Genomic DNA, 25,901 nt, shown 5'->3' on the forward strand with positions numbered 1-25,901 from the left:
AAAGAAAAAATGTTGAACTACAACCTATTATGTACCTTGGAGGGAGTAGTATTTGAGAATGGTGTGTAGCACTTAGGAAAATCTTTTCAAATTCAGTATTTTTCTTTTCATATCTCAAAATAAGGCCAGATAATTTGCTCTCAGTGTCTCTGAATACTTGTTTTAAGAGAAGTTCCTAATCAGACGAAAGTCTGGATATAATGTTCGTGCTTCTTTAGCATATAGTTGCTGGATCTCCCCGAAGTACTTTTCAAGGTCCTCTGCTGGATGGCTCTTCTTTAAAAAAAAAAAAAATCCTTAAATTCGTATGTCTCAAATTTAGTTTTAAAAGCGGGGATTCTCTTGAGAATTTACTATAGTGGCAAGCAATCTCTATTTCAACCTACCCTTCCATACAATATGGGATTTGCAAAAGTGATAAAAAACAAAAAACACAGATGTTGCCACCAAAAGGCGGATTTCTACATTCACAATTGTGGCCAACACTCCACGCATTAGGGTGAATGTATTTATTTCTTAAGTTTCTATTTTACATCCTACTCACAGCTACTCTTATTTTATCACTGTTTACTTCATCTATACTACATGCCAGCTGGCACAACGCTGGCACGGCGCAGACCCGCCTTAATTTTTGTGCTTAAATGCTCTTTCTTGACACTTCAAGAAAAGCCGACTGCAAACAGCCAATGCCCTTCGGACTGGCACTCACCTGCAATGCACAACAATGGGACCTGCACTGGGGGGGTTGGAGAACTTGACTCGCCGGATAAAGGAGAGGAGCCCGGTGGCATGGTATGGCACTCCGTGGTCAGGCCAGCCAGTGAAATGAAACTGTTTAACTTCACGGATTTCACTGTATCCCCTCTGCGCAAAGACGCAAAGCAGTGTTTTCAAAACGGACCAAAATAAAGACACGAAACACAATCTCAGGCAGCAGAAATGATCAACAATGATAAAAATGAAAAGTGTACCAAAGATCAGATTTTCGTCAGAAAAAGGATTCTGGCCTGACCTGGTCTACGTGCTTATCTTTATTGTCATACAACTGCCAAAGAAAGAAAATGAGAAGACTTGCTCAGCTATGTAAGTCTGGGTAAATTTTATTTATCTTGACAGTGTGTTCCTTTGTGGGAATGACAACATGTAAAATTATGAGAGGAAAAGGAGGAAATGGGAAAGCTAAAATGGTGCCCTACTGACCCATGGCATCGAGTTCTCAAGAGGTGTATAAAAGCAACTTTCCAGCTTCTCAACTCACAAAGAGATTTTAATGCCTTGCTTATCCATGTTGAAAATGGTTTTGAAGCGTAGCATGTAGGGATTTTCCAGGACAGTGGTATTCCAGATTGGTTTGTGAAAATACATACATAGCTAAACCGTTCTTTGGACAAACTACTTTTCCTACCTCTGTGAAATAATTCAGCGCACAGAGTATTATCTCTGTGTAACCAAAACACAAAATGAAAGAAGCGAAACATTCGCTGTTTGTGTCTCTCCTACTGAATTAATTTAAGAGAACTCTTTAAATACACATTTCAAAGGTTTTTCTTTCCTTTTTGCTAAAAGAAGGCTGTAAATTGTGGGAGCACAGGTTGGAGAACATAGATGAAGTGCTACAGAAAATTTTTTTAAAAACATTCACACTTGCAGCAAAATAAATATTATCAGCTATATAATTCTAATTCTACCATGAACCGTTCATGAAATCTCAATCTTATTTGTTCAATCAGGAAAGGTAGAAAAATACATAAAATAAATTGGCATGACTGTTTAACTTTATATTTTATCCTATATAATCAATGTCACCTCAATCTTGGAAGCCAGAGATAATGCTTTATAATTCTTTTTATTTCTACTTCCTGGCTCAGCACCCTACGTAAAGCAGGACTCAACAAATAATGACAATCATGAAAATGATAAATCATCAGGAAATCATGCAAATGGAAAAATTACCTCCTTTGACTCTTTTCAAGTCAACTCTAATGAAAAGGAATAAATTGTTCTAAAGCCTGACTTCAGACAATTACTTCAGCTTTTCTGTATTAATCTTATTACTAGAGCTGCTGTACAGGGCTTGCTCCCTCCCTTTTTAGTAAAATTTAATATCTGGCAGCACTTGTTCCCCTATCATTCTTTTTATTTAAATTTTCCTGAGTCATTACAAATATATCATTTTTCAAAAAATAAAAATAAACTTAAAAAGCACTCTCTTCTGGTTTTAAATTAAAAAACCAAAACCAAAACCAAAACCAAAAAAATACTGATGCTCCAATTAGATTTGCACTGAATTTTTAGGGTGATATTAATATCAAGCGGCCTCATTCTGGGACCTGGTATGTCTTATGTTCCTCAATACACTTTTGTGCTTTTATTCACTTAAGACCTATGTCTTTCTTATTAACTATATTCCTAGATATTTTTAAATTTCTTCTTATTATAAAGGGATCTTCAAAAATTTCTATTTCTGTTTTTTTGCTTCTATAAAGGTTGAAATAGCCTTCTATTCTTAGGAAAAACTACTGATAGATTGTGTTATAACATTTCCTTATCTCTGCCAGGCTCAAATTTTCAATAATTTACTTAAAATTTTTTCAATAGTGTTCTTGAATGAAATTGGTTTGCAGTTGTGTGTGCTCCCTCTTAGAGACGGAAAGAGAGAGCGCTCTTTATCTGGCTCTATTATTACAGTTATGCTAGACTTTAAAATATATTTAGTTAGTTTTAGTGTTATTTTTATTGCCTACTTTGTTTGAATAACATAGGCATTAGCTACTCTTTAAAGGTTAAGAAACCACAAATATAAATCTTCTCAGGTTTCTACCCCTCATTAGGTTGGATTCTGAGAATTATTATTTGCTAGAAAATCAGTGTCTCCAGACTAAAATCAATCCCTAAGTTTGCACATAATATTTTCATATCTCTCCTTGTAGCATACACAATCATAGTTATATCCTCTTTGTATTTTCTAATATTACATATTTTGTTTTAATTTTATCTTATTTAGAATTGATAGTGGTTTAGTTATTTTACTGATCTCTTCAGGGCACTGGCTTTTTTATTTAAAATATCCTTTCTTATTTGTGTTTTTGTTTTCTATTTCATTTTTCCTTTGGTCTAGCCTTTTGTTTTTTTTCTCCTTTTTTCTAATTTGTATGATTTTTCATCTGATTTTAGACCGACTTTCTAAATAGAGTTCACTTATGGGTATAAATTTTTCTTGCAGGAGAACCTGAGGTAAACTATGATATTTGACTGAGTTGTGATAACATAGTTGTGTTGTTCTATGTAACACTACTTTCCATTTACTATTTCCTCTTTTTTTCATGTTTGAAATTTTTCCAAGCTATAAAAGAAGTCTTTATGTTTGAATAAGTATCTTAGGATAGAAGGTAAACTTCTTAGTCAAAGGGTATCAATATTTCAAAGCCGTAGAGACACGGTGCTTTATTGATTTAGAGTTAAAATTGTTTATAGCAATTTAACTACAATCAGCAATATATGAAAATATTTGTCTCACAACAGACTTACAAGCAATGAAGATTATCATTTTTTCTGACTGAAAGTGCTAAATGATATATGAATACATGCGGTTAAACAATTTTAATAGGCACGTTAAAAACTGCATTTCTTTGGGGAATCTAATGTTTTTCTTTCTACTTGTATTAACACTCTAGATTAAGGATATTTGTAAATAATTACAGGTTTCTTTTGTGTATGTGTACCTTTTAATATTTTTTTCATACAATGAAATTTCCCTTTTTTGTGTTGCTAAAGCTATTAAGTCTTACCTCAGTGCCTTATTTCAATGCTTCTATATCCCATTTCAATCTACTCACACTGCCCATGCTGATTCATCTTTCTTCGACACAACTTAAGTGATCCCATTAGAAATAAGAGTTAAATCATACTACCTCTGTGCTCAACCCCTCCCCCCCAAAAAACTGCCCACCTTACTTTTAATACTAAACTAGAGTCCTCATAATGGCCTAGAAGCACCCCCTTACCTGGTGATCCCATGCTCTCTGAGTTCATCTCACATTTCTTTCCACTGTTACCCCTCTCCCCATACCCCTGCCTTCCTGTTCTTAGATGACAGCCACACTCATGCCTCAGGGCCTCTGAAAAGACTCTTCTCTCTGCCCTTCACCCTTGGGCATCATGCATGGTTACCTCCCTCAAGTTCTTCAGGTACTTCCCGAATGAGCCCCTCCCTAAGGATCCTTTTAAAATTATAAACCATTCTTTTCCCTCCCTCAATTTTCCCTATTTCCATTTTCAACATTATTTTTCTCCATAGAACTTAAGATATAGCATATATTTACTTATTTATTTATTTTTATCGCCTCAATGGGTTATAAGTTCCACCAGGGCAAGGATTTTTAATATGTGCCTTGTGGTTTAGAAATGTACAAGGCACATGGCAAGCTTTCAAATATTTTTGGAATGGATGAATGAATGAATGAATTTTTATAGCATCATCTAAAGAAAGCTAGACAGGAATTTTAAAGAGAAAAAACAATTTTGCCATGTAGATTTTTATAGAATTTTAGGCTACTTACCCTTTCCAGGGTGAATGTCCTAACTACATATTCAGCAAGTGGTTCCATTTCTACACAAGTTACTTTGAAGTCACCATAAACTTCAGTATCATCAGGCCAGTACTTATAGCACTTAACCTAAAGGACAAAAAGAATATGTAGGTGGACCCAAATAGATAATACACATCAAGCAGAAGGTGATTTAATTTCAGTGATAAGTATTCAAACAAGTCACAACCTAGGAATTTAATTTAAACATATACAAGTGAGATAAAAGAAACTGTTACACATTAAGACTGTCTAGTCTCATAAAGATAAAAATATATTAATACATTCCTCATAATACTATTAAATTCCAATATAAAATCTAAATTTATTTTATTATTTAATGAAAAATCAATTAGTCAGTGAAGGTCTACATAGGAGCAATGGTTTGAAATGCTATGCTTATGAATTATTTTTATTTTTATTTTTATTTTACAATTGAATGATATTCTATTTTAAATGTGGTATGGTTTGCTACTCAACATATTACCATGTTTTATAATAAAAAAAAAAAAGACTTTCTTTTTTCCTTACCCGGCCAACCTCAACTAAATTTGTAACCATGACAATGCAGGCAGACTGTTCTTGCCAGATCATTCTCCAGAAATCATATACTGTTTCATGAACTGGGCCTATGAGGAAATTAATTTGAATATTATGTTATCAGAGCAGTTTTGTAGCTAGCAAAAAGTTTAGATAAGATAAAAAAAAAGCAAAGTAAACTAAATATACCAAAAAAAGAGAGTTAAAAAGTCCAACACAAATGCTACTGAAATTACTTATATTCAATTCATATCCAAATTCACACTGTAGGCAAAAAGCATTGGCATGTGCAAGTATTTTCTGTTTTCCCGAATTACCTTCTCTCACTCCCAGTTCAGTAGAAGTTATCATTGTTTCTAGGGTATTTATATCTGCTAGTAAGTCATTTTAAACCATTTTCAAATACATGTAGAAAAATTAAGAACCCTTAGGCCACCATCAACCACACAGCATGTAATGCCAATTAAATACATGCACATTCTATATAAACAGGGCATGTATGTGGGTTAATAAAGATGCATCCATATAGATAAGGACCTAACTTAATCTTATCATCTCCAAGCTACAAAAGCATGTACTCTACCATAAAACTAGGATACTTTCACCATGGTTGTCCTTTCTAATTTTAAAGTGTATACAATTAAACTCAGTTACTCCAAATATATGCGAAAACAATTAGAATACAACCTCTGTCAAAAAGGCAGCAAACATAGCTTAAGTTTTACTTTCTTCTTCTATAAGGAGAGGTGCAGATTTTTCTTCAGATGGCCAGTGGTCCATTTGGAGAAATAATTAAGGATGTTAGGATTCTTTTATTCCTCAGTATGCTACTATGATAAGATTTCCCTATTTTCTTCTTTTTCTCCATGAAGAATGAACTTGACTAAGTTCCCTCTAGTCCTTGGTTTTGTCTCAGTCTTGACTTGTCAGAAAATTGGTGGAAGACAATAAAACATCTTAATATAATAACATTGGTCTTGGGTTCTAGTGCATCCGGGTGACAAACTATGCTTCAAGGAGACAGGAGCTTTATACTGGATGAGGTCTCTCTTCGCTTTCATCAGAAGTAAATTATTTCTTCGCCCTGAACTATTGACTACTGCTCTGAGACATTGGGGTACCAAGAACTGGATCACAATATCTATCAGCAGCTTCGCTCTCTCTTTCTCTCTTTTTATTTATTTAGTTCTTGTTTTCATTCCCTTTTTTTTGCTTTGTTATTTTCTAAACCTTATTTTGTCTTTTACTTTAAAAAAATAAAGCCTTAATTTATATGCTTTATAAAGAAAAAAGTCTGCATCTTACAAGTGAATAAAGAACAGAGTTACACAAAGAGCTGATCTTTTTGCCAATTAATTCAGACAGAAATACAAAACCCATCCATACGGATCTTTTGAATAGGCACATTTGTTTATCCTGGAACATTTAAAAAGGCAAAGTTTTACCTTGGGTTGCAATATAGTGGCTTGGTCTCTGGTAGCCCTAAAACAGGAAAACAAAATTGGTTATTATTTTACCTCAGGATCAGAAATAAAGGAATGAAGGCATAAAAAGATGAAGACAACCACCTGTTAAGATTAAATAGTAAAAAGTCCAGATATGAATAGTGAACATTTATAGTTCACTTCTCAAACTTAGGTTATCTGAAAGGTAAACATAAAACAAAAAATAAGTATTTTTAAAGGCTGTAATTAGGATATATATTGCATAAATGAGTTTTGTTTGCTATTGAATCACCTCACGGAATTTGGTTTCCCTAAAATGTTTATGCCTTCATGTTAATCTTTAGTCATTCATTCTTGGTAAAACTGTGTTAAGAAATATTCTCATTTTATCATCCAAAAGTACAACACACTGCATTACAAATGGACAACGACATATTAGAACCATAAAAAAATGACAAAACATTCCAATGTTAGAGCTGGACAATGCATGTGTGCATCAAATCAAAGACCTGCTGAGATTTTTTTAGAGAGTATTGCTGTCCTATAATATGTTCAGGAATCTGTCAAAACTATTTTGTGTGTACTGATAATGTTAATTTACACACACATCATTATAGATACACACATATATAGGGAAAGAAAAGTTTTTAAAAAATGCATCTTTTCTTGAACAAAGAGTTTAGTACTTTCTAAAAAGTGTTTCAAGAGCTCTGTGTAGTTAGATATTTATTTTTTCAACAAAAAATTGCTCTGGTGAGGAATAACTTGTTAGCTGTTCTCAATTGGTTTTGAATTCATGCCTAGATCATGAGTTGCAAAAATGTTGATGGTATGGCAGGGTTAAGTTCTGAATTTGTTGTGGTATTCAGCAAATGGCTTTAGTAAAATGCTGTGGTACAATTACTCTACATTTTTGAGTGGCACACTCAATACACATATAACAGCATTTTATCTGAGGTTGCCAATTTAAAATTAGATACATTTGCGCATAACCTTACTGCAAACTTTAGAAGATTTTTATTTCTTACTTTACTAACATAGCACAATGTTTTATGGAAAATATTGTTACTATAAGCTTTATAAACATTTCATCTACTGTCATTTATGACAAATTTACCAATTGCAGAGGATGTCTGCTAAATATAATAAACAAATGGGAAGGGGAAAGTTATGAAATTGTGCAGTAATCTGACAAAATACACTGGGGTCTTTATAGAAAGATTAGATAACAGTACAATCTCATTTACAACAGTCACCATACGAACTGTAAAGCATATTACAACAAGGCTCCAGTGTATACACCTTGGCAGAAAACCAAATAGGGAAGAGCAACTACATATCTGTTAGAGAACTGTTGATTTTTTTTTATTCTAGAGTAGACAATTAACTTCATTTTCCATGATGAGAGTCTGATTAATACTGAATGAGATTAAGATGATCAGAAATTTAACTTTCATGCTCATATACTAGACTTATTAAATACATTAAATCAAATATATAAAAATTACAAATCACAAAATAACTGTAAAACATGAATTTAATAATTGTGATGAAAATTACTCTATTTATGTATACAAATGTGTGCATTTATGTTGTAATACTTGATACTCAATTGTTCTACCTTTTGCTTTACAAGTAATGCATATCTTGAGTACAATAATTTCAACATACCCAGATTTTAACAATAGCAAACAGACAGCTAAAGTCTAATGAATGCTTTCTATTACACTAAATGCCTAGCATGCATTTTTCCGGGTATCCTCATAATGAAGTGATGAGGTTAGCACTAGTTTCCATCATCCTCACTGTAATGATGAGGAAACTGAGGGGCAGGGTTAAATAATATTCCCAAGATCTCCAGTGTGATTTATTACCAAGTGGTATGGCCAATGAGCCTGTCTTACCAGCTAATATACTGCCTCCTTAACAATGTTATCTTTCATTTGTTAATTACTTTTCCTTAATTAAAGAATTTTCATGTACATATATCTGTGCAAAAATTTAGCAGCGGCATTTGATCAAAACAATTTGATTTGCACAATTCGATATATATGTGTGCTATGAATATTTAACAAATGCAATTTAGTAATTATTTTGCTTGAATAATATTATTATTTCACAGGCCAATGCCACTCATCACAAAATAGTGCCCCTACTCATTTTTAACATTAAGGTCAAATATAAAAAGCAAAATTTCAGAAACACTAATACACACCCTACTATCCAGCTTCTCACATATTGTTTGGGGAAGGGTAAGAATAAAAGCCAGAAACAGAATTCATCAACAAATAAAACTCGGGTACATAATAAATTGTCTAAAAATGGTCCTGTTTTTCTAAACATAGAAAAGGGAAGGAGGTAAAAAGATCTCTACACATGTAAAGGAGTTACAGAAAAATGAACACCATATGAGGCTAATTAGGTGAAGCATGCAGAGATAACTAGTAGTAGGCATTAGTAATAACTGTGATTAAGAGTAGTTATAGTAAATATTTATAATGGGGTCTGTTATTTACATATAATGGTACTTACATCCCTGTACAGCCAAATCTACAGCCCAAACCAAAGTCAGGTGTGAAAGAAAGCACAACAATGTCAGTAAGTACTAAGATGTAGAACAAGGAAAAGTGTTACAGTTTGTTTTCTTTATTTTAAAAAGCTAGCAACCACTTTATTGATAATAACATGCAAAAAGATTCACATATATATAAGCCAACAAAGTAGGACAACTGAACTATAAAAATACTTACATCAATGTAGTTGGCATTAATATAATCTGAAGAAGGATCATCCTCAACAGGTTGCAAAATTACTCTGGAGTGATCATCTGAAATTTTTAAATAATAAAATATAAGCTATTATACTAAGTTCCTACCTTGTTCTGAGACAATGTTATGATTTAAAATAATTAAATGAATGTTAATGGATTATCCATAATATAATCCTTTAAAAATTTCCTTAAGCATCAGTCATTTGAAGAAACATGAAAACTTGAACAAGCTTCATACTTACTATAATTATAATGCTCAGTAACTAAAGAATTAATAAATTACACCTTTGTAGTGAGAAAGCTTTTAGGGGAAACGATAATAGCTGATGAATCAATATTTGAGTCATGAATATTTGACTTAATATTTGAGTCTTGCCTAAAGAACCAGACTTGCCTAACTCCTAATTTAATTCCCAGGCATTATTTTAAATGGTTGGGGTCCTTTGCCTCTGCACTTTAGAGCAAACGAGCCACAGAACTAGAGAGTGAATTTCAAAACCCTGCTCTTGACTTCTTATTCCTTGACAGTCAAGGTTAAATTTCAATTTATTCGTAAAATAATTTAAATTGAGACTAGAGGAGTGGAAGTCTATTAGCAGCTAGTTACAAGTTAAACTGTCACTTTCCTTACTGCTCCTGTGGTTTCATATGATAATTCCTTTCTTTAGCCCATGTTTATACCTTGAAGACTTAATCAGGAGGAAGTCTCTAATGCTAATCACCAAGAAGCACCTGTAGTTCAGGCACTGGCTCTGAAGGAATAAGGGAAATAACACTGTCACCTTGAATATGTTTGGTGGAAGTCAAATAGCAATTTATAACCTAAAAAAGATCTTTCGTTTCCATTCCTTGATATTATCAGTTGTGTAACAGCACCCCATGCATTTACAAATATGAAATCAAACAGTACGTTATCTTCACAGGATATGGAGGCTCCATCAATTTAATTAATAATGACGATGACAATTTCAGAGTCACTGTCCATGGCTAATGCTGCATGAACATTAAATAGAAAACTTTCAAAACAGATGAGCTACCCTCTGGGAATCTCTTAAAGCTTAATATTTAAACCATTATTTACCTAATGGAACTATGAAAAATGATACATTTTCAGAAAAATGTTTTAATTTGGTCCTATATTAAAAGATATGGAAGGCCAAAGTGTTTTACATAAATTTAATTTGAAGGCATGCACACAATGCAACCCACTGATCATCTTCATACACGTGATTATTTACGTTCACCAAGAATTGTATGGGAACTTACATGCTATAATGTTTCCATATCGGTTTTTTGCTCTATTTTGATCTTTCTTAGCTACATCCCAAGATGCTGACTGTCCTTCAAAGAAGCTCTGGAAAATAAAGTTAACAAGCACAATGAATTTAATTCCATTTTCTGAAGTGTGCTTACTGTTCTAAAGACCAATATAGTAAAAGCCACTTTCTCAGGAAAAACAAGAGTAAACGAGGTTCATTCTCAGACCTCAAAGCTGATTTATTGGACTCACACTTGTTTATCTTGGATTGGACTGAGTTAAAACTCAGGCCAAGAAAAAACTTTAGAGAAAAAAAGGAATATAGAAAATTGTGAGTTGTGTCATTTATTTCCATGCCTACTGAAAAATAACATATCAAAAACTTTGAAGCTACATTTTAGTCAAATTCTTTCAATGTGCTTCCTTTATAGCATTCAAAACACGAGAAAGAAAACCTGCTTTATTTGTATTCATTAAATAGTATGCAATACATCACATTTCATTTTCTTTGACGATTATGAAAAGGACTGAGTTTCTACAGCAAGAAAATTAGAGTTACCATCTCCAAGAATCTTGGAATAGGTTAATTTGTTGACTGGTCTAATTACCATATGCAGTAATTAAAAATATGGGCATAGGTTTATTTTTGCAGAAAATCTTAAACTTTGCTCAACACAGGAAATGGGGTTTTCAAAGAGCCAATACTCTTTGAAGTGAGGTATACACCTGAAATGAACAAAAAGAACCAGCTCTGGCAGAATATTCTAATTCTTTACACTTGATCTGTTACTACAAAACCGTGTTTCTGGAATATATCTAAAACCAACTTTCAAAATTCAAATATAATTCGTTACCCCTAAACTAAACTAAGGTATACAAGTAATCTGTAAATAAACCAGGGTGTGTGTATGTATGTTAAAAGATTCTTCATGTAGTTGGTTGTAATTTAAGCTTTCTGTCCAAGTAAGGTATTATTTGGATTCTTTTACTTTAAATGTGTGTGTGTGTGTTGGTAGTGGTTTTGAATGAGGTTTCCTCCACTGTCCCAGAAAGACATTTCTTAGTAAGTGAGGAAGAGAAAAGAAACCATTTCCTTTTTGCTATATTATGTTAATTGGCACGTTCAATTTAAATCACTTCCTTTGTAATTTAAATCCTGGTATTTTGGTTTGAATAGGAAGAGAAAATGAGGTTGGAAGAAGGATTTCCCACAACCATCTTTTGCTTCATAATGTTGTTTACAGGATTGCAGTGTTCTGTTTTCCTTCCCAGACACTCAACCAATAATCCACAAAACTAAACTAGGGAGTGCAAGTAGAACAGTTACACTGGAAAGCATGATCTGATTTCTTAATCAGAGGGTTTACTAGCAAGGGGGCATTAAAGTACCTACCCTGAAGTCATTCAAATGATAGAATCTGTAGTGTTACAGTGGGGCTCTATCTTGTTAAGGATTTTTAAGTGGGGAAATAAAAACTCTAACAAGCCTTCTTAAGTAACACAGTAAAATAAATGATGGGATCAAACATTTTAAAATTCTTACAATGAACTCAGATCCAAATATATCCAGGGGTTGTACCCCTCCCACTCTCTGCAGCCACTTGATTATACACTTATAAACATGAGGTTAGAAAAACCTAGGGAGGATTTCACTCCTTGCTATGGTGAAGACAGAACAAAAACGTTCAACTGCAATGAGCATCTCGGTTAAAAATCAAACCTAATACAGCACTGAAGCTTTCACCTCATATTCCTCCTTGAACCCATAGCTGTCTGAAGTCTTCATGAGATTAATGTGCTGCAGCAAGTCGGCCACTCTGATGGCTGGGTGCAGCTGTCCCGTCTGGTACGGGGATTCCGCCCCCTCGCAGAGGTAGCGAGGGACATCTAGAAGACGGCTGGACTCGGCCGTAGCGCTGTGGTTCTCATCTGGCATTTTCCAGAGTCCAGAAGAGTAAAAAGAAAACAAAGTTATCTTGCTTAATACATATCTATGCAAAGAAGATTTTTAAGCCCTTGAGATCTTTCTGACAACAGGAGGGAGGCAATGATCTACCAGACAGTGCAGAGCCTTTTGCTTCAGCTCTAGGTTTGAGGCCACAGTATATTACGGACACACCAGCAGGCAACAGATGCTGTGAGATGCAGGGAGACATGTGATCCACTTTAAAAAGGGGTAAATGGGAAGTTTCTCCGAGTTCTTACTTTTTCGTGCCTCTGCAGAATGGGAGCAGAGAAGCAAGTTGTCAGTTGGAGAGGCGTTTTCACTGGCGATGACACTGAACAAACTCCTTCCCACCCCGAACGCAACCCCGCTCAGGGACCCGCTCTAGGCACCCCAGCCGCACAGGGCTGCTCCTGCTGCCCCGGCGGCCCAGGCCATGCCTGCCACCCGGCCTGACCACCCACACTGCACCCTGGGCAATGTGGGTCTTCTCCAGGATCACCCCTGGCCCCACCAGGTCTGCTAATGAGGGGACACGTGTATTTATACTCCCACTCCACCCACTTGGCTTCGGGTTCTTATTGTGCTAAGCTATTTGTGACTCTTTTGGCCACTGTGTACAAGCGAATAGGGTCTCTCTCCCCAGTGGAACCCACGGACACCGCCTCGGGAATTCTTCCCATGCCCATCCAGGCTGGGTTTCAAAGGTCCTGCTTCACATTCCCACAGCCAGCTGCTCTCATCCGTGCCGCTTCACTTGCCCTCTATTTCCAACATTTGTTTACTTGTCTATGGTCTCTGCTAAACTCTAAACTCTTAACATAGAGATCTAGTGCCTGATGCATAGTAGCCATTCAATAAATATTAAAATGAATGAATTATTTAAAAACCAACTGAATCCCTTACCACCCACATTTAAATGTAGGCCCCATCCCAACGGCATTCTTAGCTTAAGGTGAAAAGAAACTCTTAAGTCCCTCTCTGACATCAGAAGGAAGAAAAGAACAAGAACATTTTACCTATGAAGAATAAATATTATTTTAATGACCACCGTACTAATGATTACAATGAAAAGCATGCTTATATCCATCACATTTTAAACTTACCACTTTAAAGCAAATGTTTTACGGGGCATTACCTTGAAAAGCATTATACTGCTATACTCATTAACAGAAGAAAAAGTACACTCTTAGGGGAACTTTTGTTTTTAATGATAATGCATACTGTAGAGAACGATATTTAATTAACAGTTAAACACATTTCAAGTGCTGGTACATTTGCCTGTTCTATTACCAACTCTACAAATAGGATATGGCAAAAAATGAATTGTTGTCCCCATGATAAACATTTTTTCTTCCTGGAGAAGGAAAAAAAAAAAAGAACCCCACAATCAGATTCGTGTGTCTCTTTAATTTAGCTTGATTGCATTTATTTTTATTTTTCCTCCCTCTTATTAGACTAAATGTATTTTTTTTTGCATTCATTCCCATAAATTCCACATTGAATCAAAAAGTCCCTGGTGGATTCTATTGTGAACTAACCACCCAAAAGAATGAAAACCTCTGCTCAGGTTCTCCCCAACCCTCTCCATGCATTCTGCCAGCAAAACATGATTCATAAGTTTCCTCTTCTTCCTGTGAGCTCACACTAGATTGATTTAACTTTGCTAAAATATTACAAGCAATGGACTGACATAAAGAATAAAAATTCAGAAGCCATTGATTTGGGCACTGTAACACAATATACAGCTTAGGAGGAGAAGTAAAGAGAAGAGATAATTCAAAGAGGCAATGTGTGCGCACCCAAGCTGGAATAATGGAGCCAGGCTCTGTGGACCTCCCCGGAACCCACGGCATGCCTGCTGGAGCAGCAGCACGTTTGCAGTTGTGAAGGGCTCAGTCGGAAACAATGATTGCACCCATATTTCAAATCTTACACATGGTTGTGCCCCAGTAAGACATAGACAGTGTCTTTGGGCTTGCACTAAGCTTTAATACAGTAGTAATACAATGCAGAAGGGTCTTGAAAAGAATCACATAGGAATTATTAACCTCAATACATTTCTACCTCATTAGCTGCCCAATACTGTGACTCCTAGCGAGGATACATGTACTAATCATTATCCTTACTACACATTTAAGAATAATCATTTCAAATATTTCCTTGATTGAAATGTTTCCTAGAGTTCTTTGTAATACACTTACCAGTTATAGGGACTTTAACCAAATGAAGCAGTAAAACACAAAAGACACAAAACCATGAATCAATACAATGCTTCTAAGCCCTCTTAAAATGGTGACATTTTAATACTGAGCAATAGTCTAAGTGATTTCAAAACCTGCTTCATAAATGCACTATCAATTGGATGCAAAACAACTATAAACACCACGATGCCAGGGATGAAAAATGCAAGAGTCATTTCTACATGAACATGATTAATAGCAGATTTAGCTTCTAAAGAATGTCAATTTTTCTTAAAAAAAATCAAAGTTTGACTTGCAAAATGAAATAAAATAATAATAGTAGTATTTGCAAACAGATCTTATTCCTCTATTGTGTTAACCCTAGCCTTCCTTAAACATAAATATCCTTTTGATAGGGAAAATTATTACAATCATCTTTTAAACTTGATAGTTTGTAAAAGTCTTTCATCTACATCATCTTATTTTCTCTTTACAAAAACCTGTGCAAAAGTTCGTAGGAAATATACTCTGTTTTACAGATGGGGAAGCAAAGTTGTAAGGTATTTTTAAGAGTTTATATCCTGAGTTTAAAGTAACGTTTTAAGAGTTTATATACAGAGGAGGACTGAGATATGAACCCAATTCTACGAGTTCTTTCCTGAATTTTATATTCAGGCAATGATTTTTTTCCAATGAGCTTCTTAATATTTTAATTGAATTGTATACTCCCCAGGTATTCCTTTGATGCTGCCAGAATTCTACAGTGCTTTTCGTGGTCATTAGATGCCTCCCAAAGACCCCAGTTCCTTGTTCCTCCCTACAGAAGGAGACCACCCTGTAGGACAAACCTTCCAGTTCATGTTGCTATCATTATTTTTGTGGACATTAAAGGGAGAGCACAGCCCAAGACAGAGATCATTGACATATGGATGCTTTTAAAACACATATTCTTCCCATCAGTTATAACACAATGAATTTAAATAACGATTTTAGTGAATACAGGAGTGTATTCTACCTAAGTGAATTAGTTGTATTGTTCAGATTTTTTCTTTAACTCCCCTTATCCCTAAGTGACAAACCTCTATTCACGCAAAGCTCTTCTAAGAAATGAACTGCACGTGTTATTTATACATATTGTATCAGATATATTTGTTCAGTTTTGGCATTTATTTCAATTTGATTTTCATATCTCTAGGTGAATTTAGAAATTTTGAAAATGTAGTTGAATACTGAATATATGGATAAAATGTAGACAAAAGTTCTATGCCCATAAGAAATAAATATAAATAACATAAGAATTGGGTATTTTTACATTATAAATTGTCTTGCAATTCTCATATTTCTTTGTTTAAAAGTTTAAGTATTAGAAACCCGGTGGTAAAACTAGTATGGAACTTGTGCTCATACAAGCAAACTGGTCATGAATCATTGGTGGGTAACTGATCAAGAAAGAGGGTGCAAATTGAAATATAACTCACTCCTTTCTTAAATATATAATTATATTAATAAATCAACCTAAGTTTATTCCTGAAAAGGCCTTAATCATCAACAGCAAAAGTGGTTGTCTTTACTGTTTCACAGTGGTAAACCAAGTGGCTTGTTTTAAATTTCTTGAAATAGAACTCTGCTTATCACAGAAGGTTCATATAGAAAGCAAAACCCCACAACAGGTGCTGGCAACTTTACTTGCATTTTAAAATTTTAATAAAGATAAAAAATAAATGCACACATTCCTAATCTTTGCTTGTTAAAGTATTTAAGATTTAGGGAGATTTAGATAATTCCTTTCTGGCAAGTAAATTTTCTACAACAAAGCTAATTTTCATTCAGGTGGCATTTGGCCCCTAAGACTGATACATGAGGGTTCATTCTACTAGCTTGGGGGTATAAACATCAGCCATTTATTAAACTTTAACCACATGTTAAGGGCATTTGTACCTTTGTTACCAATCTACCAGGACTAAGAAACTTAAAATATAATTATGTAACCAGCATAATTCACTAAATTGAAATCTACCCTGAGCTGATACAGTTGGCTACAGCTGTTCTCTGATAAGGGCATGCCTGTCTGTTTTCAAAATCAAGCTGCTTCCTGCCCTTCAGTAACACTCTGTGGACAAAACTGTAACCCATGCAAGGAGGTGTGATCCATGCAAGAAAAGATGATTAAGAATTAGGGCCTCACCTAACACAGCAGTCGGCACAAGTGGATCATTGGGCACTGTGGGAAGACAAAGTTCATGAAGGAATAAGTTGCCCTAAAGTTGTCTTTTAAACTTGTTTCTCTTTTCATTAAACTAGACTGATATCTTCTTTAAAAATAGAATTATTAAACATTCTTTGGTTACTGCAACCTGCAGAATTAAAATTTTCCATTCCAGCTTGGGTAATTTACCGCAAAAAAAAAAAAAAAAAAAAAAAAGGGAAAAGTGCATCTATAATTTTCTTTTTTTAAATTCCATGCTCTGCTCAACTCTAAAAGCTAGAAAGATTCAACTTTCCATTAAAAAGACAATAAAATTAGAAGAAACGGTTATTCAGTTAAGTGTAGGAAACAGATTTGTTTCTTCAAATTCATAAGTAGATATTTATTTATAGCTGCTGAATCAAACATCCTAATAGTATTACCTTGCAAAGTTTGGGAAAGAAAATGCTTTAAAAACCTTCAATGATTAAATTATTAAATCAAATGGTTTGAGAGATGGTGATTCTATATTTTCAACAAAACTTACTTCTAATAATAATATAATAGTATTTTATGTTCTCCTCTCCCATTTATCGTACATTGAAATAAGAACAATATAGTCAGAAAGGCCCTATCATGATTTAAACTAAATTCTGAAATGACTCAGATAGCATTTCTAAATACTAATGTAATACAGATAAATACTTGGGAAAATGATGGACTACAGCAAGGGCCAATAATTACTGAAAATTTTCACCAAGCTAAACATTTCAGAAATAACTTCCCTCTCCAGAAAACCTGAAATATTTTATGTTCTCAACCTTTCCATAACATATGTTTATAAAACTATATAGGAAATAATACTTTCATTGTTTCTTTCTTTCTTCATACATGTTTTTCAAACTGGGGTAAGCAGTCTTGGAATCTGTGGCAGAATGCCTCTGTATATAAATGGTCATGGGATAAACATGATTTGAATTCCTTAAGCATCAATTTTACTTAAGAATTTAAAGAAACAAAATCAGATAATTTAACTTGTAAGTAACTTAAACACAGGGATGATGGAACAGAAGATAAAATCCATAGGAATTCTGAATATGAAACAGTAAAACTGATTGTGGTATAAATTATCCAAATCACCTGAAAATAGACAGTACTTCAAGTGGGAATATTTTAAAAGGTCTTCCTTCCTAGATCAACGTTAGAAATTCTTAATATGGGTGGATGGATGGGTGGATTGATGGATGGAGACAGAAAGGGAGGGAAGGAAGCATGGAGGGCTGGATACAGGGATTTCAGGTTCACCTGTCATTTTCCCAATTCAGGTATACATCTGTACTATACACCTGCTACTTAAAAGCATGGTGACTTTTCTTTCCCTTAGTTAAAGTTTTTTTATTGAAATTCTCCATGAGTCCGAAGTATAATATTTTAGTGGAATAATTTTACCCATGCCAGTAGTTCTCAGAAAGGATTGTTATGTTTTCTCATATCTCAAAAAGAAATTTATCTTGTGCTCACTTATCTTACGCAAATTCCAGCAAGAACTTTTATTTAGGCCACAGATTAACTTAATCAAAACAATGACAGATGGTTCGTTCAGAGTGGTGCATGTTTGGAAGATCTTTTCAGACTGAAAATAATATTTTCTATCTCTTTTTCTCTCTATCTGCTTCGTCCCACTGTCTTACTGGGCAATGTGTAGCATTCAAAAGGGACTTGATGAGCTTGAAAAACCATGAATTAAAAATTTAATGAAGAACTTACATCTTGGACTAAAATTATGTTGGTCCATGTAGGTGATGGAAAGAGGGTCTTCTGCATGTAGGGTGCTCTGGTCAGCATAACTTCGATCCATAGCGTTCACCATGTGAGTCATCTCTTGCCGGGTGTTCCCCATGGCATCTTTGCGTTTCTTAGCAAGCTTGCTGTCAAGGCAAATATAAAAGAGAAGCCTTAGCCTGTGGCTTGAAGGAGAGTTGACACCAGCAGTCAGAAGCTCAGGACAGCCTGAGTTTAGAAACTCTAAGGACCGGTCATCATTTCAAGAATTGAGGTTGACATTCAAACAATTACATTATTTGGTTGATATGAAACTGTTTTTTTGTCACCTGGAGATTTCAACATTCAAGTGTTAACTCAAACTACCAGCATTTCCTGTATTTTATCCTATGGTTAAAATAAATGTCAGGAAACATAACCATATTTTATGAAAACCATAAAGATGTCCCTTGTAGAGAAGCTCAAGGAAGATTTAAGCTAAAGCTAAAGTTTGGTTTTCCTCCTGGGTGACTAATTTTTTTGAACAATTTTAAGAAGTTACTCCTACAAATATATGCTACTCTTCAAGTTTTATTATCATCACACAATTGAAATAAATAATTACTCCTCTCTTCATTCTTCGTGCTATTACTAATTAAAAATGCAAAATGTGTACTGTTAACATATTTAGCAATATATTTATAACTTTAATCCAAACCTAACTGAAAGACTTTTAGAATAAACCACTGCTGGATAAAATTTTACTATACATGAGTATATGGTGTTAAATTCTATACCATATAAGAAAAGTACTCTGAAACATTTTTTTAAAATACTATATAGATGTATTATATAAAATATCAACACCTTGGATTAGAAACATGATCAAATCCTCAAAACGTGTTTTGGAACTACCTGACAAAGTATCCAGTACTGCCTTATACATGCAGCAGGGCAAATGACTTGTGGGATTTGGAAATTAGCAGAGCTAGAATTTTAAGCTACACAAATACTGTCATCTTTATATTACGTATCAAGGATATAAAATGTATTCTGGTTCTTTGTGAATGTTGCACATGAAAAGTGTAAAGAAAAAAAAGATTAAAGGCATAATATAGTTTATAATTACCCTAACAAGAAACAGCACTCAAAAAGCCTCTAAAAGTAATACAATTACGTAATTCACAGGTATAGGTAAACATTTTGTGATTGGGAGGTGGTGAGAGTAGTGATGGTATGGAAAAAAAAGTCTACACAAGGCAGATTATGTTTTTAAGTTTATGGCAGTAGTTAGCTCAGAAATATTCTTCAGTTGTTTTAACACCACCCTTTTTAAGCTGGAATATATTAGCATTTTTCTTCGGATTGCCATTTAGTATCTATACTAGAGTAAATATGCTACAAATACTTTTAAAAGTCTCATTTAATAGATTGAGTTTATGCCCAAAGGATTTTCCTTCATGAAAATAAATCTAGCAATTTGAGTCCTGCTCCTGTGTAGAATATTTTTCTCTGAGAATTATAGTACTATGTTAGTCTGCCAAAGGGGTGCCAATGAGTACCAGAAATCTGTTGGCTATTACAAAGGGTATTTATTTAGGATAAAAGCTTACAGTTCCAAGGTCATGGAAAGTCCAGTTTAAGGTTCCATATTTGGTACCTTCTCACCGAAGCAGTTGCCACCTGTTGCAGCAAGACGGCTGACGATCTCTGCTAGCCTTCTGCTTTGGGCTTCCTCTCTTTCTGATTTCAGCTGGAGATTGGCACAGGGCTTGACTCTTAGGGCATCCTTTATCAGTCTCAGTTATCCTGCTCTCTTCCCAAGGTCAGCTACAAACTTTCAGGTGAATGGCTCTTCTCTCCCCAGGCCCTGCTTGAGCCTTCTCCTTTTTCTCACATGGCAGGATCAAAAATGACAGAGTTCTCTCCCGTGTCTGTGTGTGTGTGTGTGCCTGTTTATATCAGACCCTTGAAGGGGTGGGGACTCAATCTGAGTCACACTTACCTATGTGGTCAAATCAAAAACTCCCCAAAGCAATCTTGGCAGGTAATCTAATCAAAGACACCTCAGCTGAATTTAATATAATCAAGGATATCATACCCAGAGGAATAGACTAGTTTACAGACATGATCTTTTTCTTTTTCAGATTCATAAAATAATCTCAAACTGCCACGCTCCACCCTCTGAATCTCCAAAAGGTATTACAATATTCCAAAAAAACTTAAATCATTTCGGTAGCAATGCTAAGTACAATATCACATCAAAATCAGTTACAGGAATACAGTTTGTCTTGAGGCAAATTCCCTCTGGCTGTAGACTGTGAAATTTACAAAACAAGTTATCTGCTTCCAATATACAACTGAGGCAGACATATGGTAAACATCTGCATTACCACAGGAGAATATTTGAAGGAATCATGCATCACTGGTCACCAACAGTTCTGAAACCTGCAGGTCATACTCTATTAGATTTCAAAGTCTGAGAATCATCCTTAAAATGATGGTTTCTTCCTCTCCTCAGGGCCTTATGGGGGCCCACCTTTTCTACAAGTTTGCCCAATGGCTCTTTTCTTAGTTCCACCCTCATCAAGGATTTGGGTGGTGACTGAGCTCCAACCTCACTCTCTAAGAATATTTGGGTAATGGCCACACTTTCCCCAGTCTCTGGGGCACAGTCTCAACCTCCTTACTACCATGAGGTGGTGACAACATTGTCCCTAATCTCTGGCACACAAGCCAACCCCCTTAGAGCAGTGGGGTGGCAACTTCACTCTCCCAACCTATAGGGAACAGGTCCACCCCCTTCAGAGAAGTAGGGTGGTGACCTAACTCTCCTTAACCACCAGGAATGCACACCAACCTCTCTATAGTTTGGGGTGGCCAAACTTGCCCTGAACAGCAGGCCGGAACACCCATCTTCTTCAAAAGCCGGGGCAAACTCACCCTCTCCATATACATGGGTGGGGTCCCTTTCATGGCCCAAGTAGATGTCTTAATTCCAGACCTCAGCTTCCATGGCTTTCCTCTTTTTTTTTTTTTTTTAAAGATTTATTTTTCATTTATTTTTCCCCCCTTCCCATTGTCCACTTTCTGAGTCCATTCGCTATGTGTTTTTCTGCATCCGCTAGCATTTTCCAGTGGCACTGGGAAACTGCATCTCTTTTTTGTTGCGTTATCTTGCTGTGTCAGCTCTCCGTGTGTGCAGTGCCACTCCTGCGTGGGCTGCACTTTTTTCACATGGGGCGGTTCTCCTGTGGGGTGCACTCCTTGCACATGTGATACCCCTACATGGGGGCTCCCCTGCGTGGTACGGCACTCCCTGCACACGAAAGCACTGTGCGTGGGCCAGCTCATCACATGGGTCAGGAGGCCAGGGGATTGAACCCTGGACCCTCCATATGGTAGGCGGATGCTCTATCAGTTGAGCCACGTTTGCTTCCCTCATTTTCCTCTTAAAGCCATTTTCCCTTCTATCTCTCCCAATCCTGTCCCTTTTAATCCATGCTGAAAGTGGTTTTGTTCATACAGATCTCTCAAAAAACTTGTTGATTTAGCATGTAGGAAGCAGCAGTCCAAGTTATCAGACAATAAGACTTTCTACAAGTCTTTCCTGTATAATTGCATTTTCAATACTGACTTAGAAGTTCCAACTTGAGTTAATTCCTCAAATGGGGCACTATCATCTGGAGGCTTGGAATTTCTGGAATCAGTCTCTGGTTTCTTTGTGCCCAACAATTCAGTTCTCAACTTATCTCTTTCCTCTTGCATCTTGCTATAAGATTCAGGGAGAAGCCAGGCCACATTCTCCACATTTAGTTTGCAAATTCTCCTTAGCTAAATGTCCAAGGATGTCATTTTCAAATTCTGCCTTCCATATAATACCAGGAGTCAATCTTGCTAAGTTCTTTGTAACTTTAAAACATGGATCACCTTTTCTCTAGTTTCCAATAATAGTTTCATTATTTCCTTCTACAGTCTTATCAGAAATAATTTTAGGCTCCATATTCCTACCATTAGTCTCTTTAAAGCAATCTAGCCCTTTTTTATCAAGCATCTCACAAGTCCTCCAAACATGCACCTTACCCATTTATATATATATTACCCATTTATAAAACTGTTACAGTATTTTTGGTAATTACAAGCAGCACAACCCCACTTTCATTGCACCAATTTCTGTATTAGTCTGCCAAAGGGTTGTCAATGGAAAGTACCAGAAATCGGTTGGCTTTTACAAAGGGTGTTTATTTTGCATCAAAGTTCAACTCAAGGTAACACATTAGGTACCTTCTCCCAAAGTCAGCTGCCATGTTTTGAAGCAAGACAGCTGGTGATCTCATATCACAATATGAAGGTTGACATAGGCTTGTCTCTTAGGGCTTCTTAGGGCTTCTTATATCAGTCTCAGGTATCCTGTTCTCTTCCCCAAGTCAGCGGCAAACTATCAGGCAAATGGCTCATCTCTCCCGGGGCCCTGCTCGAGCCTTCTCCTGTCACGTGGCAGGATCAAAAATGACAGAGCTCTACTTCCATGTGCCTGTCTGTGTGTGAGTGACCATTTACATCAGACCCATCAAAGGAGCCAGGACTCAATCTGAGTTACACCTTACCTATGTGGCCAAATCAAAAGGCCTCCAAAGCAATCTTGGATAATCTAATCAAAGACATCTTAACTAAATTTAATATAATCAGAGGATATCACAACCAGAGAAATAGATTAGATTACAAACATGGTCTTTCTTTTTTTGGGATTCAAAAAATAATCTCAAACTGCCACACACACTCTACATTGTCATGGCAGAACTGTCACCTAAATAGGATAGTTAAAAGTTAAATTGGGAGATTGAAATGACCTTAATTTTTAAAAAGAAATAATAATAATGATAATGATAGTATTCATAATAATAATAAGAAAACAATGACAAAAATAAGAACTACTACTACTACAACCACCACCATCACTACTCCTACAGTATCACCATCACCCACCATCACCATCATTTATTAGCCATGATTGTCCCATTCATTGAAAATGCTATTATTTATTTTTTCTAAGTGTGTGTGGGGGATAACAGCTTGTGCAAATTTATAGGTCTCAGAATGGTAATGCAAATGAATGACATTGCCAATGTTTAGACACCATATTGGAAAGGTGAGGACTGCGGAGGCAGCTTGTTTAAATGACTACTGGCATTTGATGGCGGTGTTGAGCTTCTGGCTGTTTGATTTTTTAACAGAAGCCATGAACCTGATGTTTATATTAAATCCCTTGATTTCTCTTAATTTTTGTTTGTTTTGTTTTGAAACACTGTGTGGACCAAACTAAACATCAGCAGATGCTATTTAGCCTACAGGCCCCAGATTCCAAACATTCTTCTAGGTTTTTATACAGGATATTTGTTCTTGGTCCTTCAACGTTCTGTTACCTCTAGTATCTGGGTAACTTCCATCCATTCTGCATCAGCTTAAAGGCCACTTCACCAGGGAGGTTTTATCAGACAGCCTGTCTTAGGTCAGGATTCCCTACTAAGTATACTTACAGCTGAGTTCTCTCCCTCTAATAACACTCATCACACATTGCAATTACCCTTTTGATTGTGTTTTGCCTACTGTGTATTCCATGGGGGCCTTTGTCTCTCTGTATATTTCTAATATTTACAGCAATGCCTGGCACATAGTAGGCACTCAGTAAACAGTTGCTGAATGGGTGAATTTAGGTCTGTTATATGCTTGGCCCTTTTCATCAGGTTAATTCTTAGATTAACCTGATGAAAAAGGCATAAGGATTTTAGATAAATATGTGAGTCATTGTGACTCAGAGAAATGAAATAACTTGCTCAAGGTTATCTATCTAATAAAAAGTAAAGGATGACATGATTCCAAAGACTAAGATCTTATATGGTATGCAATTGCTACCATTTTTTTCTTAGGGCCACATTATAAAATATAGCATAATATAAATCATCTACTAACTCTAGGAGTTAAACAGCTGTGATAAATTTGGGAAGACTAATGCAAATGTAGGGCAGATGTTTTGCCATTTTTCAAGGTTAGAACAGTGAAATAATAGTTTAAAAAATAACACAATCTTTTTCTCTTGGGCAAGAAGAAAGAATGAATTAATTTCGAAAATAAGTTGAGACTGAATTGGATGAAAATAACATACCTGAAATTTGGATTCAAAATAATGTTAAAATTTGAAGACAGTTTTGACCAAGTGGCAAAGACAAGTTTAAACTTTGAGACTTTACTTTAAAGCATGTATAATGCATATGTATTTCAGTATTGAAGAAAATGTGAAGAATTCATCAAATGCCTGACAGACAAACGTTTTCATGACAACAAAGGACTTTCATTTTTCAGACTTACAAATCTTTATTACTTGATATGCTTCAGGGGAATACAACCTTTGTTATTATCTGCCAGCCATGCGTTATCAACTTGGTTCTTATACAGTAATCCTCACAACAATCCTGTGAGGTAGGCTATTATTCAGGTTATCTCAAAACAAACAAAAATTAATGCCAGAATCAAGTATTTTTACCAAGAACTGACATTTAGTTACACATGATAATGCCAATGAATGCTAGCTCAAAGAGCTCATCTAGTTTTCAAGTTCTACTATAGTTTATTTCTACTTTTATTTAAAAGCCTCTAATTCAGACTGGCTTTACCAGGTATGATCAAGCTGCCTTTTAAAGCATATCTCTGACATACTTTCTAGTTATTATTGATAATGCCAATAGTCTGAAATATGACAATTGCATTATCATAATCTGCTACACAGTTCTTTATATAGCAATGTCATCCACCCACCAAAAAAGGCCATCCCATTCTATTACTACAAATACATTGATAGTTAATGGCAAGCTAATTGACATTCTCATAATTAAATGCCCAACCGGTTCTCTGTATGTTTGTTATTTTGTTTCTTCCCATGCAACCAGCACATATAATCTGCACTTCAGGCCAGTCAAGCAATTCATTTTGCAACTACTTGAGTTTGACAGATGTGCAAATGACTTGCATTATTAGAACAGCCAACAGTATAAACTTTTGTAGGTGGATGTATGGGTGGGCTAAAAGGGAAAAAGTGCTCCACCATTGTATGAAACTATACAGTTAATTTATCTTGGCTGGGTGAAACATGATTTAACAAGGATAGTATGATTCATCACAATAAGCTAGGAGCACTGTTCATTTACACATACTTACTTTAGCAGATTTTAGG

At 35.4% G+C, this 25,901-nt stretch overlaps 1 protein-coding gene across 7 annotated transcripts in view; it reads right to left on the reverse strand.

Annotated features, from left to right (window-relative positions):
* Nucleotides 1-25,901, reverse strand: part of PTPRK (protein tyrosine phosphatase receptor type K) — a 575,029-nt gene that overhangs the window by 16,532 nt on the left and 532,596 nt on the right. For 2 of the 7 annotated variants that reach the window (XM_058307405.2, XM_058307406.2), the window contains exons 15-23: nucleotides 18,680-18,840; nucleotides 16,913-16,948; nucleotides 12,344-12,528; nucleotides 10,608-10,695; nucleotides 9,322-9,398; nucleotides 6,572-6,608; nucleotides 5,118-5,215; nucleotides 4,560-4,676; nucleotides 710-864 (exon numbers count right to left, since the gene is read on the reverse strand). In XM_058307405.2, coding sequence (XP_058163388.1) covers nucleotides 710-864; nucleotides 4,560-4,676; nucleotides 5,118-5,215; nucleotides 6,572-6,608; nucleotides 9,322-9,398; nucleotides 10,608-10,695; nucleotides 12,344-12,528; nucleotides 16,913-16,948; nucleotides 18,680-18,840 — 954 coding nt within the window. Of the gene's footprint in view, nucleotides 1-709; nucleotides 865-4,559; nucleotides 4,677-5,117; nucleotides 5,216-6,571; nucleotides 6,609-9,103; nucleotides 9,122-9,321; nucleotides 9,399-10,607; nucleotides 10,696-12,343; nucleotides 12,529-16,912; nucleotides 16,949-18,679; nucleotides 18,841-25,901 lie in introns of all 7 variants that reach the window. The other 5 variants (XM_058307409.2, XM_058307407.2, XM_058307411.2 and 2 more) reach the window with 3 other exon arrangements.

This window comes from Dasypus novemcinctus, chromosome 11 (genome assembly GCF_030445035.2).
Source record: "Dasypus novemcinctus isolate mDasNov1 chromosome 11, mDasNov1.1.hap2, whole genome shotgun sequence".
In the NCBI taxonomy this organism is placed as follows: domain Eukaryota; kingdom Metazoa; phylum Chordata; class Mammalia; order Cingulata; family Dasypodidae; genus Dasypus; species Dasypus novemcinctus.